The 22,556-nt window shown below is 36.0% G+C and overlaps 1 protein-coding gene across 2 annotated transcripts in view; it reads left to right on the forward strand.

The window, feature by feature from the left end:
- KMT2C (lysine methyltransferase 2C) overlaps positions 1 to 22,556 on the forward strand; it is a 306,292-nt gene that overhangs the window by 105,918 nt on the left and 177,818 nt on the right. For both annotated transcript variants that reach the window (XM_078152657.1, XM_078152656.1), the window contains exons 4-6: positions 3,209 to 3,412; positions 7,942 to 8,090; positions 9,694 to 9,803. In XM_078152657.1, coding sequence (XP_078008783.1) covers positions 3,209 to 3,412; positions 7,942 to 8,090; positions 9,694 to 9,803 — 463 coding nt within the window. The remainder of the gene's footprint in view (positions 1 to 3,208; positions 3,413 to 7,941; positions 8,091 to 9,693; positions 9,804 to 22,556) is intronic.

A 22,556-nucleotide genomic window follows, 5' to 3' on the forward strand; every position in this document is an offset into this window, starting at 1 on the left:
AATTTGACAATCTCAGTGAAATGGATACATATATTTACAAAAACATAAGTTACCCAGATTAACAGAAGAGGAAGTAAAATACTTAACCCAATTTCAGAAAAAGAAATTGAATGAGCCATTGATGAATTCCCTAGGAAAAAAATCTCCAGAGCCTGATGGATTTACACGCAAATTCTATCAAACATTTAAAGAACAATTAATTCCAGTACTATATAGACTATTCGATAAAATAGGTGGAGTCTTACCAAATTCTTTTTATGATACAAATATGGTGCTGATACCTAAACCAGGAAGAGTCAAAACGGAGGAAGAAAATTATAGACCAATTTTCCTAATGAATATAGATGCAAAAATTTTGAATAAAACATTAGCAAATAGATTGCAGCAACTTATCACAAGAATAATACACTATGACCAGGTAGGATTTATACCAGGAATGCAGGACTGGTTCAGTATTAGGAAAACTATCAGCATAATTGATCATATCAACAACAAAACTAACAGAAACCACATGATGATCTCAATAGATGCAGAAAAAGCTTTTGGCAAAATACAACACCCATTCCTGTTAAAAACATTAGAAAGCATAGGAATAAATGGAGTTTTCCTTGAACAACATTCTTTAGTGTAGTTTTAAAGGAAACTTGGATAGCTAAATGTTAGAGGATTAAGGAGTGCATTTTTTACATGAAGAAAAGTCAATATAATAACTTTAACAATGGTCATATAGTTTCATGTATGAGTAGCAGTAGGAAAGGTAGAGTGAAGGTACCAGATAGTATATGAAAGGAATTATTAAAACATAAGGCTGGAAAGGTAGTTTGGTGCCAGGAGGTGATAATATTCCCCCCCCCCCCTTTTTTTTTGAGTGAGGCAATCAGGGTTACCAGATTTGATTTCAGGTCCTTCTGACTCCAGGGCCGGTGACCTATCTGCTGCGCCACCTAGCTGCCCCATGTGAAGGGTTTTAAATGCAAAGCAGAAGATTTTATATCTGCCCCTAGATATAATAGGAAATTGATAGAATAGAGCTACCCACAGCTAAAGGTCATGATATAGATGGTAATAGTGTGTGTGTGTGTAGTACTTTAAGGTTTACAAAGCATTTGAAGTAGAGCTCATGATATGTATGACAACCCTAGGAGAGATGGATGCTGTTATAATCTACATTTTACAAGTGAAGAAAATGAGGTAAACAGGTTAAGTGAGAAGGGAATAATCATTTTTAAAGCTCTCTTACCATGTGCCAGGCACTGTGCCTGAGCACTTTACAAATATTATCTCATTTGGTCTTCACAACATTCTTGTGAGATATATGCTATTATTATCTTTTTATAGTTGAGTTAGCTGAGGCAGATAAAAGTTAAGTGACTTACTTGCCCATATTGTCTGAAGCTGGTTTTGCTCTCATTTCCTTAGTGTCTCTAGGTCCAACCCTTCATTCTCCAGGACACCTAGGTGCCTTGAGATAATTGCGTAGGTGCCTTGAGATAATTGCGAAGGATAATAAGGAAGAGTGAGTTGAGTGAGGTGGGGAAAAGGAGAACCAAAAGAGAACAGTGTTATAAAATTCAGAGAGAAGGCAGTATATCTCAGGAAATAAGAATAATCTGTGTCAAAGGCTATGGAAAAGTCAAGGAATAGTAGTATTGAGAAAAGATAATCAGTTTTGGCAATTAACAAATCATTTGTAACTTTGGAAAGAGCAATTGTAGCTGAGTGATTAGGTTAGCCATATTGCAAAAGATTGAAGAGTGAGAAAGATATAGACAGTGAGTAGAGATAGCTTTTTCTAGGAATTGGTTTGAGTAAGGAAGGGAGAGAGAGAATGATAGCTTGAGGGTATTGGGGTGTCTACAGTGGGAGTCCTCTTGGAGAGTTCCCTATTACCCCCACTCCACTGAAGCATATTAGTAGGCTGCTGGGAAGAAACAGGTGGATTGGGAAAGGTTAAAGGTAAGAGTAGAGATGACCAATTGGATAGCATCTGCAGATAAGATGATACATAATCAAGGGTTGATCTTGAACATGAGGACTACCTACATTTTCATCAGAAACTTCAGTAAATGAGGGAAAAAATGGTGGTTATTGAAGGATTATGAGATATATAGAAGAGAAGAATGTTCCCATACATTCAGGGTGATTCTCTAGCTTTCTTTTTTACAATTTTGTTGAAATTTCCCATAAAACCTTTAACATTGTAGAATTTAATTTACTTTTTTATTATCATGGGGCAATTAAGCATTAACTTTACAGAGACTGGTTGGACTTGTTATGATGCCCTGTACATAGCATGGTAGAGACATTATTCCAGAAAGGGATCAAAATTCTTCCATGGATGTTTTAAAATTGTGTTTGGTTACATTTCAATTAATACATGAAATGGACTTTCCACTGGAGTTTTATTGTGAGAGAGAAAAAGTACTAGTGAGTACTTTGTGCTTCACAATTTTAATGTTTGACAAACTATTGAAAGATCTAATTGATTCTATCAGTATAATGCTGTATATATTTTTATAGTATGTATGTTATGGATGCCCTTATTAAATTGTTGATATTTTAAAGTGGAAGTTAATTTGCTTATGTAAACTTTTTTGTTTGTTTTTGTCTTTTTGTTTTTGGATATCATAGTGCAAAGAAGAGTGACTAGAACAAGACAGACAGTGGAGGAAAATACCAATAGAGGATGGGAATAGGGACAGTAGCTGAAAGCTGAAGTGCCCTTATTAAATTGTTGATATTTTAAAGTGGAAGTTAATTTGCTTATGTAAACTTTTTTGTTTGTTTTTGTTTTTTGATGTCATAGTGCAAAGGAAAGTGACTAGAGCAAGACAGACAGTGGAGGAAAATACCAGTACAGGATGGGAATAGGGACAATAGCTGAAGGAAGGGAGGGTTATTGCTCCTTTTAGATTTAGAGAAGATTTGGAGATTTGTATTGTTGAATCCTCTCCATTACAGATGAAGGAATTGAGTATCAGGGAGATTATTTAACTTGCTGAAAGTCACTTAAGTAGGAAAGAGGTGATTAGATATATAACTCTTATACACTCTTAGGTTCCCATGGGGTTCTTGAAAACATAGATTCATCTAGTCTGCCATTCATTTAAAATACTCATGTAAAACCACTACTTTTCTCTCTCTCTCTCTGCTCCCTTTTGCTTCCAACCCATTCCCCTCCCCAACTCCTGTCTCTGTTGTGTATCAGTGAACAACAACTATGTGCTTTTTGTTACTGTGGTGAGAGAAGCTCGTTAGGACAAGGAGAATTAAAACAGTTTAGTCCAACACCAGAATTCATCACACCCTGGAAAAAGCAACCTCTGCACAAGAAGGATATCAGTGACAACAGCGATGGAACCAGTGAAAAAGTACAGAACTCAGTGCCACGTAAACAAAGAGGACAGAGAAAGTAAGTTACTTTTTTGGTAAATTTTGGTGATATTTTCCAGTGCTTGTTTTTGTGTGTATGTGTGTATCTCTGTGCATGTACACAAAAACACAGATGTTGTATATTACATGTATTTCCTCTTCTTTCAGCATTTTAACCTTTTTGAGAAAAGGGTTTTTTTTTAAATCTCTTTTAGTGCTTGTTTACTAGACCAACCAATCTGAGCACAAACATAGCCAAATAGCATATGGTTATAACCTAAACTGAAGGGTAAAGGGTGTTAAATTAACTGAATGTGTAGAGAATAGTCAAACTGAAATTGTAAGTAGTAAGGAGATAAGATTGATTCTAAGCTTCTTCTCCCTTCTCCTCTCCCTCCACCTCCAATTTTTTATTACACTTGTAATTTGGAGTAGTGCATTATTACTCAGTAGCCAGAGAAAAATTGCTGTGCGCTTGATGATTTCAATAGTTGATGAGCTATTTTGTTGATTCTATCATAATTCAGTGCTGTGTGTGTTTTTACCTTATATATTTGCTATAGATGCCCTTATTAAAATGTTGATGGGAGTTTTAAAGTGGGGGTTCATTTGCTTATGAGAAACTTTTTTTTTAAAAGATTTCAAAGTGCAGGTGTTTATATTTACTCTGTACAAAGTACATGAATTGGATTTTATTCTGTGCTTGTTTGTTCTTTCACAACAAAATCGTGGTTCACAACAACATTATTTTACTTTTCATATGTAGATTCCATTGAATTACCTGAGTAATAGATGGTCGTCTGTAGCCTGTGGAACAGCTCAAAATTAATTTAGCTTAGAACAACTAACCACCTCTTTTCTTTGAGGGTGATGATCTAATCACCACCAAATGCCTTGCTGGGTAACATCCAAGTATAAGTACTAAAGCATTATTGTGTTGTCATTATCTGACTGGTTCCTAGCCTTAGACTGCTGCTAGTAATACGAAGAAGGGAAGCATTAAATGAAACAATAACAAAGACCTTTTAAACAATTTTAGAGTGTCCGATAAGGAAGTAGGGATTCCTTATAAAAGAACATTAGAAAACATGACAGGTAACGTGGGGCACAGTTGTGTCTGTTCCCCCCCACCAATACATTATACTTGCTTGCTGCCTTTGGTTAGGTTGTAATCTTTCAAAATTCCAGTTTCTTTATTCTAAAATAAAGTGATAGTACTAGATGTTTCCTATAACTTCTATAAAATTAGTAGGTGGTTTTTGTGTTTTTCCCTATCAGAAAGCTGTATAAAAACTTCTATCATAGTTGTTAGTGCTCCTGGAATGAGATTTCAGAGATTATTTCATCCAGTCTTCTTTAACAGATGAGATTCAGAATAGGAAAATTGTGTCCTTGGTCAGGTGTGGATCAGGTTATAACCTTGTTCAAGGTCACTCACTAACTGGTAGGCCTTAGATTTTTACCTGGGTCCTTAAATTCTAAATCCAGAATTCTTTCTGCTTTTATAAGAGTGGTTATTGATCTAATTTTTATTTCTTAAAACATTTTATTTATTTATTTTTAGTTTTAATCATTCACTTTAAGAGATTTTGAGTTTTTAATTTTAGGGGGGGGGGCCCTAGGTAATGGGGTTAAGTGACTTGCCCAGGGTCACACAGCTAGTAAGTGTCAAGTGTCTGAGGTGGGCTTTGAACTCAGTTCCTCCTGACTCTAGAACTGGTACTCTATCCAATGTGCCACCTAGCTGCCCCCGGTTTTAAATTTTCTTTCCTTCCTTCTCCTCCGCACTCCCCAAAATGGCATGCAGTCTGATATAGGCTATGCATATAAAATCATACTAAACATTTTCACTTTAGTCATGTTGTAAAGAAGTAGTAGAACCAAAGGAGAAAACTACAAGAAAGAACACCCCCATCCCACCTCCCCCCATCCCCAGCCCCCAAGAGAAATTTGATCTACATTCAGACTCAGACTCTATTCAGTTCTTTCTGTGGATAGCATTTTCCATCATGAGTCTTTTGGAATTGTCTTAGATTATTGCATTACATTGCTGAGAAGAGTTAAGTCTATCAGAGTTGCTGTTGCAGTATTAATTCATCATTTTTCCTGTTTATTTCTTATCCATGAAGTAGTACCTGACATTTTTATGGTGAGTCTATACAAGAAAAAAAATTAGTTTGAAAATAGGAAAGTTGGCAAGGTTTTCCCTGAGGAAGAGATGAGGAAAGGAGTGTGAAAGATTCCATATACCATCACTCTTGGTTAATAGTATGTTTCATTGAACTCATCACTTCCTCTTCCCATCATTGTTTAAGATTAAGAATTCTGTGTTATGAGAAATGAATGGGGAGAGAGAAATAGTGAGAAAATAAAAATTGGAATACAAAGATTAAATTGCTTTAGTTTTGAATTAGTTCACTCATTGAAAACTGATTTACTTTTTTTAAGTGTCTTAATGTTATTTTTTAGTCAGATCCAGTATTTTAAAAATATTTTAATACTTCCTGGTTATATGTAAAGACAGTTTTTAGCATTAATTTTTTTTCTTCTTTTAAAAAAATAGATCTGGGAGGGGAAGATCCCCAGAGTTTCTAGCCAAAACAGAGTAAGGCAAATAGGATTGTGAATTGTCCAGGGCAACTAACACAGCTAGTAAGTGTCTCATTTGAACTCAGGAGGAGCAGGTTTCCTGACTCCAGGCCTGGTGCTCCATCCACTGTGCCACCTAAGGGCAGCATGGCTTGGGCTCTTTCCCTCCCTCTTTTCCTCCCCCTCCCTCTATTCTCCTTTTCTCTTTCTCCCTTCCCTCCCCATAGCCTTTGAGTATTTTCTCTTTATCTTGATATATGGTGTAAGATGTTGGTCTGTACCTAGTTTCTGCCCTGCTATTTTTTTTTCTAGCAGTTTTTGTTAAAAAGTGAGTTCTTGTCCCCAAAGCTGGGGTCTTTGGTTTTATCAAACACTAGATTACTATAGTCATTTACTACTATATCTTATGTACCTACTCTATTCACCTGGTTCACCACTTTATTTCTTAACTAGTTCCAGATAGTTTTTGGTGATTACTGCTTCATAATATAGTTTGAGATATCATATTGCTAGGCTATCTCCTTTTCACATGTTTTTCATTAATTCTCTTGATATTCTTGAACTTTTGTTCTTCTAGATGAATTTTTGTTATCTTTTCTAGCTCAATAAAATACTTTTTTGGTAGTTTGGTATAGTAGTGAATAAGTAATTTAATTTAGTTGAGTTGTCCTTTTTAGCATATTTGCTGGGCTTACCAATGAGCAATTGATATTTTTTTCCCTGATCCAGTATTAGTATCGTAGTTACCTTCTTAACTTTGATTTCTAACAAAGCAGTGAAATGATTGGTAAAAGAGAGAACATGCTATTCTTAAAAAAAATTGTTAACTTGTCATAGGCATTAGCAGAAGTTAAATTTAATAAGGTGTAATAAAGTATAAAAAGATTTTTATAAGTTAATATTTGTAGCTTGGATTTTTCAACCTTTTCGGCTTGGTTTTTAACCAGGTATTTGACTTGGTGTTAATGTGAATTAATGTCTTGCTTTGATAGTGAATCTCTTATCCATATTTAGGGTAGAGGAATTATTGTCATGTTAAAAGGGATGCCATATTGTTCCTAGGATAATATAATTTGCAAGATATAATATTAAATGCTGAAATGTTCATTATATTTTTAAAATATTTTCATGGAGTATGTGAATTTTTATGATTGAGATATGCTAACATTTACTCTGTACTTTGTTCAGCATTGCCATTTTTGTCTCCATGCCTCATTTGCTGAAAATGACTTAGTACCCTTACAGTTCGTTTAGCTTTTAGGAGGAAAACTTAAGAAAGCTATAGTTGCCTTCTTCTAATCCTAATACTTATCCTAATACCTTTCAGACTCTTTAGTTATTTTGTTCTTGGATTCTTCTGTCTTCCAGATCATTAATAATTCTACTAAATAAAATGCATTTGCAGTTTTTGTTTTAGTGATTGTCATCACTCAACTTAAATTTTTTTTTCTGAATTGTGATGTTTTGTGAGCATGTATGACTACATGATGTATTCACTATTAATAAGAAATAATTTAAGTTTTTAACTAGAAGGAATATATTGAGTCTCCAAGATTTTTGGAGATGATATTTGTTATAGAATCTCATAAAAGTTATTTTTACATCTTAGTTTTGGAGTACCATGTTAAGGAGCAAATCTATGTATATGGTAAAACATTTTATAAAGCCATGTATGTGTTACGTGGCATAAAACAGTGGTCCTGGTTTCAGCAAGCCTGGCGTTCAGTTACTGTCTCAGACTCTTAATAGATGTGTGTCTGTGGACAAGTCACTTTTGCTTTTTAATGTTTCAGCTTCCTTAGCTGTAAGTAGTGGCTCTTGTAATATCTTCCTCATAGAGTTGCTGTGAGGATCAAATGAGATGGTATTTGTGAAGCTATTAGGACAGTATCCTGCATATCATAATAGGTGCTATGTCAGTACATGCTAGCTATTGTTATTGCTACCATCATCACCTTATATTTCCCTTTACTTTCAAAGAGAACGATCTCCTCGACAGAGTATAACATCATATGTAAGTGTAAGCACCCAAACTGCTTCAGATGATCAGACTGGTAAATTGTGGGACGAACTCAGTCTGGTTGGCCTTCCAGATGACATCGATTTCCAAGCCTTATTTGAGTCTACGGGTAGGAACATCTTGATTTATCATATTATACATGTTACATTTTGGTGCAGAAATCAGATTGCAGTATTATAGGAAGTATAAGCACTGTTTTATATTAGTGAATTCCAAGTGAATATCAACAAACACTTATGGCTATGTACAAAATAATTCATCTTTAACCTTGCATAATTCAGTAAGCCATGTATTCAGTTTATTTAATTTGTTTCTTAAGATCTAAAAGTTATATATTTTTTAGTTTATTTGATATTAATCTTGCTTTTTGTAGTATGTGCCACTTTGTTTTCCCAGACAACAGTGATATAGTTTTAATATTACTTCTGAGTTAGCCCAACTAATACTCTTAAGTTAACTTAGTGCATTTTTTTTTCAGTGCAGCTTATGGGTAAGAATTGTGTTTTTCATTCTCCCTTTCCTATTTAGTCTAAAAATTGGAAAACTAATTCATTAATGTTTACCGATTAAATGAAGTTGAAAGTTGCTTAACTGAAATATTTTAAGTTATGGTCTTCTTTTTCGTTCTTAAATGACTCTTGTATGCTTCAGCTGTAACAGTGAGTTTTCACATTATTTAAAGATCAGGACCTGATAACACCAGTAATTTGAGGAAAAATTTTAAACTGTGTTTTATCTCTTTCTTTTATGGTGTTTTTATAAAAGTTAGCAAATAAACAATTAGATAATGTGCTTGCACATATAGTGGCACGTGAAACTTGATTTTAATTTTAAGCGAATGAGATTACCCTAAGCTAATATTGCAGTTTGTATTTTATTCAAATAACTGTGTGTGAATTTTTGCATGATACTCACGAATTAAATAGAGCTCAATTTGTAACCTTGGCTATCAGCTAAAATCCAACTAAAATTTTTACAGGGAAATTAAGTTCTCTGTGAAGCCAAAGTAAATGTAACAAATTTTATGCAGTAAAACATGTGTCTTGAGTTTGTCTCTCATACCCCTTCAGCCTTTTGACTTTTACTTTAGATCGAATTTTAGCAAATTTTGCTGTTTTTACTATTCCCAGTCTATAGGAGATTAGAAGCATAAAATAAAAGGTTGGTTAGGTAAGGTGATGCTAGAGAGCAGTATTGTTGAGCAAGAGGCTACAGCAACAGAAGAGAAATTACTGTAATAGCTGATAATACTATATAGCGATTTGAGGCTTTTTTATGTAAGAGCAGATAACACCATACACCCTACTTCTAGAGAGCTTTGCTATATTGTGTCATAATGCACTAATCTGCCTTCCTGTCGATGACCATCTGCAAGAAGTTAGTTTAGGCTTTGTTCTCAGTATGTGCTGGGGAAATGAACAAGTGAATGAAGTAACAAATAAATGTGTCAGACTCTGTGTGTGTGTGTGTGTGTGTGTGTGTGTGTGTGTGTGTGTATTTCAAGGGAAATCAAATAAGTTTTTCTGTTTAAAGTGTGAAATACCCTTTAGCTAGCTGATTTACTCAACCAGAATACTAATTTGTTGTTTGAGTGCTTGAAACCAAATTGATGTGTTATTAGTGGGGTATGGAGTTTTTACTTTTTCATTTGTTAAATTTTCAAGAGGAATACTTATAAAATTACAGAATTTTATTCATTTATAACATTTCAGGTCACTTTTGGGCTCATCACCATTGTGCAGAATGGTCTCTGGGAGTATGCCAGGCTGAAGAACAGGCATTAATGAACGTGGACAAAGCTGTTGTCTCAGGGAGCACAGAAGTAAGTTGAAAAAGCAGTTACTTGTTATCAAAATATTTTCACTGTTATATCAAATTGTGACCATGTAATATATTATTCTCATTATGTTGATAAATTGTCTATTCTGCATGTAATCTTTTTTCATAATTATATTAGGTATAATAAAAGTTGTATGATTATCTTAAAAAAAGAAAAAAAGAACACCAAGTACTAATTTGCTCCCAGTGAATTGTTTATTCATCTCATTTCATTGAATCCAATATAGTAAAGTGGGATGCAAATATAAATTAAATTCCTTTTATGTGAAAGTTCATCACATGCGTGATACATCTGGTTATTTTTCCAATGAGAATGATGCAGTGGGCAGTTAAAATGAGTTAGAAGAAATCTGGCCCTGGTTAGTACCTTTTTAAAAAATGAATTACTGTGTCTCCTTAAGCAAGTTGACATTCATTTTTTCCTTTTGGCACCATGCCAACATAATGTCAATTTATACAGTCTATGTTTCTGTAAAAGCTTTTACTGTGATTTTCAAGTACTTTATCAGTCAATACAAGAATAAATGAAATAATTGTTCCAAATCTGAGAAGATAGCAGCTTCTTTGAATTGAAGATGTGTTTGCTCCTAACCAAATGGCTGGTTTTTTTTTTCAAATGAAAAAAAGATATATCAAGAGTACATTAAAAATGCACATTTTGTGTCTATTGCTAAAATAAAGGTAAAATTTCGAGTATATTGATGAGAAGTACGTCAGTTTAGGGTGTACTATTAAGGAAGTTAATGACAAAATACTTGTTTTGCTTGAACTTTAGGAATAGTAATGGTTATTTTGCATATGTTAACTTTGGCTTAAAATATAGAAAAAAATACTTTGGATTTGCAGTCTTGGCATATGTTAAGTGTAGAACAGATTACAAAAAGGTGAAAATGAAAGTATTAAATCTTTGCTTGTATTGCCATTGACTGAATGAAGGGATTATGATGTTTTTAGGTGATCTGATCTAGAACAGACAAGAGTATCAGCAGTAATTTTGGGGCAGCTAGGTGGCACATTGGATGGAGCCCTGGCCTTAGAGTCAGGAGGACCTGAGTTCAAATTAGGCCTCAAACACTTGAGACGAACTAGCTGTATGATCCTGAGCAAGTCACTTAACCTTGAATTCCCACCAAAAAGCAAAAAAAAAAGAGAGTACTTTCAAAGAAGGCAACCTCTGTTTCAGAAAAGGAACAAGGATATTGGTGTGAAATAAAAGTCATTTAGGTAGAGGGAGAAAATGCAGAAAAATCCTAACGGTGGGAAAAGGCCAACTATCCAGAATCTTTTGGATAGTTGGCCTCTTCCCACCTAGGATGTAGCTGACGGAGCCCTATAGTTTTATGTTGAAGTCTTTCTCTTTTTAAACCGTAGCCTGGTCCGAGGAGCCGGAGACCTGTGCTTCCTTCCAGTGTTTATTGAAGCATGGCCTTTTCTTATTTCTGTACGTCCAGCCTTAGTCTCTTTTGAGCTCCTGTCCCTCATCATCAATTGCCTATTGGACATTTCAAGCTATGTGTCTTGTAGGCATCTTAAAGTCAATGTGTCCAAAGCAAAAGTCATTATCTTTTTCTTGAAACTCGTAAGTCATCCGAACTTTCCTGCTTTTGTTGAAGGCACCACTGGTTTTCCTGGTTTGCAGCCTCAGATTTATCCTTGGCTCCCCATTCTCCCTTAACCCTATTTTCCATCCCTCTACTACCTTGTCCTCAGAGACCAAATAAGTTACCAGGTGTTGTTGATTCTCTTGAATCGGTCTCTTTCTTTCTAAGAATCTGTCCAACACCATAGTTCAGTTCATTAACGTTCACTTGACTTCTTGCAAAATCCTTTAAGTAGTTCTTTCTACCTCATGTCTCTCCATTCCGGTCTCCACACAACTGCTATTGTGCCTTTTTTTAAAGGAGAGACTTGACTTTGTTGCTTCTCTGCCAAATTCTCATGACTCTGTATTACTTCTTGAATTAAAAAAACAATAAGCTGTTGGGCAATTAAGGACCTCTACAGTAGTGACTGTGATGATCTTCTCAGCTTTGATGTATATTGTTCCCCTTCACCAATGCCGAAGTATGGAATGTACTCTGCCTTTTAAAGTCCCTCATTTCTTTCAGTGCTTAAGTCTGTTGCCTTCCTTTCCATGATGAAGTCTTTCCTTACTCTCTAATCCAGAAATCACTTTGTATTTACTCTCTCTATTCTTATGTGTACATGATTATATCCTCTAGTAGAAAATGAGCTTCGTGAGGGCAGTATCCAGCATATGTCTCTGCTAGGCACATAGTAGATGTTTGTATATGAAATGATTTTTGACTTGGCATATGCTTTATTTTTAAAAAATTTTAATTTCATTTTATTTTCATCTTCTAGTTCTCTGCTTACCATTTTCCCTTTCCAAAGGGGGAAAAAAAACCAAAAACCAAGATCCAGTATAGTATGTATAGTCAAACAAAATTAGTTAGGATTGAACAGAAAATTTTGTAATGGTGTTGAGAGAACATAATTTGACTTTAAATGTAATCTCTTGGCAGGACTCCGGTGAATTTTTCCTACCATGCTATTACCTAGCAGCAGAACCAGTAGTAATTCTGTAGCTATACTTCCCCCCATCCCTTGCAAAAGATGGAAAATTAAGGGGTGTGGAAGTATGTGGGGTGATCTGATGCGCAGTTAGTTACAGGTCTTAGTTATACTTGCTTATGTAGTAAACTTTTCTCAGGTGTTGGCAAGGGTGACATTTGTCATTCAAGCATAGTGTAAGGATAGAGTAATAGTGGGCTTCTGGTTTAGGGAAGGAGTACATAGCATCTTTTTACCTCTTCCCTTGTAAATCAGTCAAAACTTGAAACTAAATGGGAGTTAAAAGGGACGAGATTACCCACATTTATTCACCAAGCTTTAACTATAGCACGATGAATAGCCATTTTATAGGAAAAATAACGGTAGACACCTTAGAAATCTATAGTAGACAAAAACATTAGAAGGGATAGGTATTTCAAATACCTGGCCTCTGGCTTTTTTCTATTAAAAGACCAAAATACAGGTATATGGAAAATAAGCAGGGCAGACCAGCATCTAATCTCCTAATGTACAGAGTTAAATTGCCCCTCATAGGCATTTCTGATAAAATAAGATCCAGAACTGGACTCAGGACTTCTGAAGAGGTACCCTTTTTTCAGAAAGAACGGAATAGATTATAGAGATGTGTATGTTTGTAGTAATAGTATATAGTATTCTTGAGAAAATTCTATGATTCAGATTCTACAAAGAAGAATCATGGTAGATAGGGTTTGGGCTAAGATGAGCAGAAACAGAAATCAAGTTAAAATCATCATCATTACAGCATACTGCCAACTTCTTTTCCTATAGAAAAAGGAAGTATATGGAGCATTAGGGAAGCCCTGGCACAGATATACAATGTAGCAGTGTTGTAAGATCTAAATTATTTTTAAATTGGATACTGTGCTTCTTCTCAAAATAGAGTTGCTAGTAATTGTTTTAATGATAAATTAATCTTTCATAAACTAATAAAATTCCTTTTCTAGATCTTATTCTTAGTAACTAGGTAGAAATGTTGGCTGTCATATAAATAAGGTGATAGTTGAGGTGAAGTTGACTGTTCCTTGCTAAAATTTATGATTTGGCGAGAGTAAAGTGGAGCATGTTTTCACATATACCCTTTATTTTGGGCAAGCAGATGTCCAGGTGTTCAAAGGGAACATAAGTGGGATCTTATGGATTAAAATCATTTATGGGAAGTTAGTTGAAGAATGTTTAATTCCCCCCGATACTTCCACCCCCTTTTTTAAATGAATGAACAGATGTTTATTAAGCACTCACTAAGTTCCAGCCACTGTGCTAAGGAATAAGGATACAAGTACAAGCAAGGGAGATAACCCTTGACCTCAGGAAGTTTACATTTAAAATATATATATATTAGTAGCATTTTATTTTTTCCCCAATTACGTGTCAGGACGATTTTTAGCATTCATTTTTACAAGATTTTGCGATCCCCATTTTTCTCTCTCCCGTGTTTTTAAAATTGCAGGCAATTTGATATGAGTTATATGTGTACAATTATGTAAAACATTTCCACATTAGTCACAGTTATAAAAGAGGAAACAGATCAAAAGTGGGGGGAAAAACCCTTGAAAAAGAGTAAAAGTAAGTGGAAAAAGTATGCTTCAATCTGCCTTCAGAGTCCTTCAGTTTTCTGTCTGGGTGTGGATAACATTTTCTATTGTTAGTCCTTTGTACTTGTCCTAGATCATTGTGTTGCTGTTAAGAGTTAAGTCATTCAGAGGTGATCATCACACAATGTTGCTGGTACTGTATAAATTGTTTCTGGTTCTGCTTGCTTCACTTTGTATCAATTTGTACAGGTCTTTGCAGGTTTTTCTGAAGTCTGCCTGTTCATTATTTCTTATTGCACCGTAGCATTCCATTACCATCAAATACCACAGCTTGTTTAACCATTCCTCTATTGAGGGCATCCCCTCAATTTCCAATTTTTTTGCCACCATGAAAAGGACTGTTATAAATATTTTTGTACAGGTAGATCCTTTTCCCTTTTTTATGATCTCTTTAGGATACAGACCTAGTAGTGGTATTGCTGGTTCAAAGGATATGCAGTTTGGTTGACCTTTGGGCATAGTTCCCAGTTACTCTTCAGAATGGTTAGATCAGTTCACAATTCTACCAGTAGTTCATTAGTATCCCTGTTTTCCCACATCTCTCCAGCATTTATCACTTTCCTTTTTTTTTTTGTCACATTTAGCCAATGAGATGGGTGTAAGACATTACCTCAGAGCTGTTTAATTTGCATTTCTCTAATGAAAAGTGATTTTGAGCATTTCTTGATATGCCTAATGATAGCTTTGACTTCATCTGAAAACTGCTTGTTCATATCCTTGGACCATTTACCAATCAGGGAATAGTTTATATTCTTATAAATTTGACTCAGTTCTCTATATATTTGAGAAATGAGAACTTTATCAGAGACACTTGCTGTAAAGATTGCTTCCCAGGTTTCTCCTTTCCTTCTAATCTTGGTTGCATTGCTTTCGTTTGTGCAAAAGCTTTTTAATTTAATATTTAATATAATCAAAATGATCTGTTTTACATTTGCAATGCTCTTTACCTCTTAGTTGGTCGTGCATGCTTCCATTCTTCATAGATCTGACAGGTAGACTATTCCTTGTTCTTCCAGTTTGCCTGTGGTGTTCCCCTTTGTGTCTAAGCCATTGACCCATTTTGACTTTATCTTTATATATGGTGTGAGATGTTGGTCTATACCCAGTTTATGTCTTATTGTTCTCAGGTTTTTCCAGAAAGTGAGCTCTTATCCCAAAGGCCTGGGAGCTTTGGCTTTATCAAACCCACGGTTACTGTGGTCACTGAATACTGTATCTTGTGTACCTAATCCATTCCACAGATTCACCACTCTGTTTCTTAGCCTGTACCAGATAGTTTTGATAAATATTGCTTTATAATGTAGTTTGAAATCTGATATTGCTAGGCCACATTCCTTTTGTTTTTTTTTTCATTTTCTTCTTTTTTCCTTTAGCTCCCTTGATATCTTTTACCTTTTGTTCTTTCAGATGAGTTTTGTAATTTTTTTTTTTACCAAAAAAAAATATTTTTTGGTAGTTTGATTGGTATGGCACTGAATAAGTAAATTAGCTTAGGCAGAATTGTAATTTTTTTTTAATATTAATTGGGGCTACCCATGGGCAATTAATATTTTTCCCATTGTTTATATCTGAATTTTTTTTTTTTTTGTGGAAAGTGTTTTGTAATTTTGTTCATACAGCTCCTGAGTTTGTCTTGTCAGGTGGACTCCCAAGTATTTTATGATGTTTACAGTTATTTTAAATGGAATTTCTCTTTCTGTCTTTTGCTTCTGGGCTTTGTTAGTAATATATGGAAATATTAGTGATTTATGTGGGTATATTTTATATCCTGAAACTTTGCTGAAGTTAACTGTTTCAAGTAGTTTCTTAATTGATTCTCTAAGAGTACCATCATCATCTGCGGGAAGTTTTGTTTCTCATTTCCTATTCTACTTCCTTAGATTTCTTTTTCTTCTTTTGTTGCTATAGCTAACATTTCTAGTACTATATTGAATAATAGTGGTGATGTAATCGTTACTGCTTAAGAATGAAATTATCAAAATGAAAAGACGAGTGATTTCTAATCAGATGAAAAGGAAGGATAGAAGAAGAGTATCAAAGTAGGTGCTTGGGAAATTTAGGACAATTAAAAATTTTTTCAAGATATATATGGAAGATGTAACAGGATGAATTAAAAAAAAATAGCATACCAGTGTAAGTATAGTGTTGGCCATAGTAGTGTAAATGGAAAGAATGCTAAAGAAAGTGAATGTTATTATGACTGTGATAAAGCTTAGCCCATGTGAAGAGACAAGAAAATGGAACTTCTTTTTCTCTGCTGAAATAGCTTACTATGGGCATCCAAGACTTGGTTTGAAATGTTGGTATGTTTTTATACTCTGTGTGTGTGTGTGTATTGTTATCCTTTGGATTTTGTTTTTTGGTTTTTTTTTTTTTATAAGGGTTTGCTCACTGGGTTTGGGATTGGTGGAAGTATTCTCAGAAGTGAAGATTTGATGGCTATTTGTATAGAAATAACAGCTCATTTTATTGGAATGCTTTATAGCACAAAAGTAGAAATTAAGGTAATATCCATCACTTGGCAAATGACAAAAAGAATAGTGATAAATATAATGGGGTATTATTGCTCCCTAAGCAGGGATGGAAAAAGACTTTCATGAACTGATGCAGAGTTGCAGAGTGAAGTGTTCAGAACAGTAGCATCAGCTTTGTAAAGAAAATCAGTTGTGAAAGAATTTGGAACCTGTGATAAAGGATTCAAATGATGTGATAGACATAAAGTACCGAATAAAACATGGTTTTTAATACTTTGCTCACGTGGGAATTTATTTTGCTTAACTCTGCATATTTCTTAGGAGGACTTTGTCCTGGGAGAGGGGAAGCTGTCTACTGGCACAAACACCACACCCCCTAACAAAGAAAAAGATAGGAGTAAAGAATGGGAGTGGGGAGTTACTAAAGAATTAAAAAATTTTTTTTTATTTTTATTTTAGGCAGTTGGGGTTAAGTGACTTGCCCAGGGTCTCACAGCTAGTAAGTGACAAGTATTTGGTTTGAGGCCAGAATTGAACTTTGGTCCTCCTGACTTCAGGCCCCGTGCTCTATCTACCGCACCACCTAGCTGCCCCTAGAATTTTTTAAAAATGCACAGAGAACAGAAGGAAGGTGAGAAGGAGACAAAGGCGCAGACCAGCTTTGGAGGTTTTGTGTTGGAGTTAGAGCCTATATAATATTCGCTGTTCTGTGTTGAATATTCTTCCTTCCTTCCTTCCTTCCTTCCTTCCTTCCTTCCTTCCTTCCTTCCTTCCTTCCTTCCTTCCTTCCTTCCTTCCTTCCTTCCTTCCTTCCTTCCTTCCTTCCTTCCTTCCTTCCTTCCTTCCTACCTTCTTCCCTCCCTCCCTCTCTCCCTCCCTCCCTTTCTCCCTTCCTCCCTTGTTCCCTTCCTCCCTACATTAAGATTGGATTAAGGCCACAGCCAGAATGGGATATGATGATGACAATAGAATCTGGAGGGAAGGCAGTAGTGTCCAGTGGATAAAGTAATGGTTATGAAAGTCACCTGACTTAATGAAGATTGTCCATGTTTTAGAATTTTAAACGTGAGGAGGATGTAGAATGTTTATTCTCCTCATTTCAGTTCCTCTATTCGATTGCAGATATTTCTGCAAATGAGTAATCAAATGATGACCCTGTGTCTGCAATGGGGAATGGATAATAATCTACCTGAAAGGTTTTAATATGCAAAATATTAAGTGATTTAAAAAAATAATAATTGGTATCTGTGGTTGGATGGTATTGGTATCCAGATTTGTATCCAAAATTGGATCAGTAATGTGGGCAGTTCCTTAGTTTTTTTGCCTTTCTGCGTAAGAAAAATCTCATCTCTGATGTGTAAATTATACTTTTTTTCTTTTCATGGGTTCCACATTTGAAATTGGTGAGTATCAAGGCATTACCTACTGCTTAAACCTCTAGAGTTGTAGTCATTTCTGCTGTAACCTGACAAATGCTTTCCTAAAAATCACCAAATTATGCAGAATCTCACAATGAAAACCTAACAGTTTATGTGGAAATTAGGGTTAGGTGCACAACACTCAGAATACTTTCTTGCCTGGTGTCCAACTGAAATGGAAATTGGGCCCTCTTTTCCCTACATAAGGATCCCTGTGCACCAAATATTAGTTTTAAAATGTGATATTATCTTTCATAGTATTTTCATTTATTTTGTTAAATATTTTCTAATTATATTTTTATCTGGTTCTGACCCAGTTCTGGAGTGTAATCCCCTAACCTCTCAGGATTGCTGAGGCATATTGGGAATGGAGAAGAATGTTACTATGTCCAAGCTGGGTTTTTAAAAAAATTCCTACTTTATTGTTGCTTTTTGGTTTTCATCCCACTTATTTCTGAATATATTCTCCTTCCTTCTTTCCCATATAAGAAGTTATTCCCTGACTTTTTTTTTTAAAGGAAGAAGAAAAAACAGTTCAACTAGACTAGTAAACACACCAGCCATGTCTGGCAGCATATATAGTCTACAGCCTGTGTTGATACCTATGTTTGTTACTAGTGCAGTGAAGGAAGGGAGTTGTATCTTCTCCATCCTTTACTTGACATAGCTTGGTATAACTACCTCATCTTCCTTTTTCTTTGATTGCTCTTATACTTTACATTGTGGTTATTATATCTGCTATTTTCTGGTTACACTCTGCATCTGTGTGTGTGTGTGTGTGTGTGTGTGTGTGTGTGTGTGTGTGTGTGTGTGTGTGGTGTGTGTGTGTGTGTAATCTTTTTGTAAACAAATAGATGGGCGATCACTTAGATTCTGGGGTGCCCTTCAGCAGTGCAAATTGAAACCCATCTGAATCTGCCCACCTTGAGCAATTTTGACCTTTCATAATCTCACCCCCTTTTCTTGAGGCAAGTTTTTGCTCCTGTTGTACAGATCAAGAAGCTTAGGGTTAAGTGACTTTCCATGGTTGAAAATTAAGTATTGTAGCCTGGATTCAAACCCAGGTCTTCTCTTTCCAAGTCATTGCTCTATATCCCAGTTTTTCCGGCTCTCATAGTGTTTTTGACTAGAGTACCTCTTGCATCCATTCAGTCTTTTCTCTGTACCACTACCCTAGTCCAGGTCCTTATTACCTTTTATTTATACTACACTGGTGTTTAAATTACTTGAAATGAAGTAAAATAGTTAAATTTGTTGGTTCATACAATGAACTATATAATGTTTTGTTTTTTAAAAAAATTTTTTTTAATATGCATTGCTTTTATATAATACCTTGTTTTTATGTAATTTGCTTGTGCTTTTATAAGATTTTGGCACTTTTTATCATGGAACCACATTTTTACCACATTGGATATTAAGTACCCCATTTTCTAAGTCTGTTTTTTAAAAAAAATTATTTATTTTTATTTTTCAACATTCACTTCTACAAGATTTTGGGTTCCATATTTTCACCCCATCTTGCCCCTCCCCCCACCCCAAGATGGCATACATTCTGAATATCCCTGCCCCTAGTTTGCCCTCCCTTTTATCACTCCCCCTCTTCTTTTATCCCTTTCCCCTTCTATTTTCCTGTAGGGCAGGATAGATTTCTGTACCCAGTTTCCTGTATTTCTTATTTCCCAATTGCATGTGAAAACATTTTTTTATAAACATATGTTTTTAAAACTTTGGGTTCCAAATTTTCTCCCTTCTTCCCACCCCACCCACCCTCATTGAAAAGGCAGGCAACTCAATGTAGGTTATACATGTATAGTTATGCCAAACACTTCCATAGTAGTTATGTTGTGAAAAACTAACTCTATTTCCCTTAATCTTATCCCACCCTCCCCATTTATTCTATTCTTTCTTTTGACCCTGTCCCTCCTCAGAAGTATTTACTTCTGATTACCCCCTTTCCCAATCTGCCCTCCTCTCTATCATCCCCCTGCTCTCTTGTCCCCTTCTCCCCTTGTTTTTCTGTAGGGTAAGACAGATTTCCATACCCAATTGAGTGTGTATGCTGTTCCCTCCTTAAGCCAAATCCCATGGGAATAAGATTCACTCATTCCCTCTCACCTTCCCCTGTTTCCCCTCCATTGTAAGAGCCTTTTCTTTTCTGTTTTTTTTTGTCAGATAATTTATCCCATTCTACCTTTCCCTTTCTTCTTCTCCTAGTATAATCCTCTCTCATCCCTTAATTTTATTCTCCACATATGCCCCCTTAATCTTCAACTCATCCTGTGCCCTCTATCTATTTATATCTATATCTATATATGTATATATAATTTTTCCCCTCCAACTATGCTAATACTGACAAAGGTCTCATATGTTACAAATATCATCTTTCCATGCAAGAATGTAAACAGTTCAACCTTAATAAGTCTCTCTTGATTTCTCTTTCCTCTTTATGTTCCATTTGAGTCTTGTACTTGAAAGTCAAATTTTCTATTCAGCTCTGGTCTTTTCATCAAGAATGCTTGAAAGTCCTCTGTTTCACTGAATGATCATTTTTTTCCCCTGGAGGATTATATTCAGTTTTGCTGGGTAGGTGATTCTTGGTTGTAATCCTATCTCCTTTGCCCTCTGGAATATCATATTGTGTGCCCTGTGGTCCCTTAATGTAGAAGCTGCTAAATCTTATGTTATCCTGATCGTGTTTCCACAATACCTGAATTGTTTTTTTCTGGCTGCTTGTAATATTTTCTCCTTGGCCTGGGAACTCTGGAATTTGGCTACAATATTCCTAGGAGTTTTCCTTTGGGGATCTTTTTCAGGAGGAGATAGGTGGATTCTTTCAATTTCTATTTTGCCCTCTGGTTCAAAAATATCAGGGCAGTTTTCCTTGATGAAGATGATGTCTAGGCTCTTTTTTTGATCATGGCTTTCAGATAGTCCAATAATTTTTAAAATGTCTCTCCTGGACCTATTTTCCAGGTCTGTTGTTTTTCTTTTTCTTTTTTTGTTTTTTGTTTTTTGTTTTGGGGTTTTTTTTAGGCAGTTGGGGTTAAGTGACTTGCCCAGGGTTACACAACTAGTAAGTATCAAGTGTTTGGTCTAAGGCCAGATTTGAACTCAGACTTCAGGGCCGGTGCTCTACCCACTGCACCACCTAGCTGCCCCTAGGTCTGCTGTCTTTCCAATGAGATATTTCACATTATTTTCTAATTTTTCATTCTTTTGGATTTGTTTTTCAGTGTCTTGATTTCTCTTAAATTCACTATCTTCCAATTGCTCTGTTCTAATTTTTAAGGAAGTATTTTCTTCAGTAAGCTTTTGGACTCCCTTTTCCATTTGGCCATTTTTGCTTTTTAAGGCATTCTTCTCCTCATTGGCTTTTTGGACCTCTTTTGCCATTTGGGTTAGGCTATTTTTTAAGGTGTTATTTTCTTCAGTATTTTTTTGGTTCTTCTTTAGCAAGCTGTTGACTTGTTTTTCATGATTTTCTTGCATCACTCAGATTTCTTTTCCCAGTTTTTCCTCTGCTTCTCTTACTTGATTCTCAAAATCTCTTTTGAGCTCTTCCAAGGCCTCGGACTGATTCATATTTTTCTTGGAGGCTTTGGATGTAGGAGCTTTGATTTTGTTGTCTTCTTCTGGTTGAATGTTTTGATCTTCTTTGTTACCAAAAAAGATTTTATGGTCTGACACTTCTTGTGAGGTTTGCTCATGATCCCAGACAGTTACTTGAATTATAAACTCTTTGTTAAGGTAGAGGTCTGCTTCCAGTGTGGAGAATGTACTGTTCCAAGCTTTGGGGGTTTATACAGCTGTTTTTAGAGATATTTCTAGGGACCTGTAAATTTTCAGTTCTTGCAAGGTGGTATGATAAGGGGTGAGGTGTTTACTTCTTTCCTGGCCTGTGCTTTGGTCTACAAGTGACCACAAGCTATCTTTTCTGTCTTGGAACTGTGGGGAGGATTTCCTCTTCACGGCTGCTACAAGTTCCCCCATGGCAGCACTCTTCCTAGCCCCAGGACCACCACCACTCTTCCTCACCCCAGGACCACCACGCAGAACTGTGACCCAGATCCAAGCATGGGCAAAGCAAGAGATTCCTGCCTCGGCACTGGCAAAGAGATCTCTGTAATCCCTCTCTGATCAGCCACTCGATTCCCTCTCTCATCAGCCACTCCATTCCCCCTCAGTCTGTGGTCCGGGAGCTTAGGAGGCAGCCACCACCGTAGGGTAGCGCTCAGCGCTATAGGCTTGGGAACTGGCTCTGAGACCTAGCTCTTCTCTCACCGAAAAAACAGACTTTTCCCACTGACCTTCTAAGTTGTCTTTGGCGTTCATGGGTTGAGAAGTCTGGAAGCTGCCACAGCTGCCGGTGATTCAGTCCTCTGAGGCCTGCTCCAGGTTTGGTGCGGCCTGCGTGCCCATGCTGAACTGCTCTCCTCCATCAGCCTGGTGTGGTGTATCTTTTGGATCAACCATCCAGGTTGTCTTGGGCTAGAAATTTGTTTCACTCTGTCTTTTTGTGGGCCATTTTTATAGGTATTTGGAGGGATTTGGTGGAGAGCTCTAGCAAGTCGCTGCTTTCACTCTGCCATGTTGGCTCTGTGTGGCGTGCCCCGCGCGCGCACCCCCCCCCCCCCACTTAGGTTGATTTTTATACTAT

This window comes from Phascolarctos cinereus, unplaced genomic scaffold (assembly GCF_003287225.1).
Source record: "Phascolarctos cinereus isolate Bilbo 61053 unplaced genomic scaffold, phaCin_HiC Scaffold_1;HRSCAF=81, whole genome shotgun sequence".
Lineage (NCBI taxonomy): Eukaryota > Metazoa > Chordata > Mammalia > Diprotodontia > Phascolarctidae > Phascolarctos > Phascolarctos cinereus.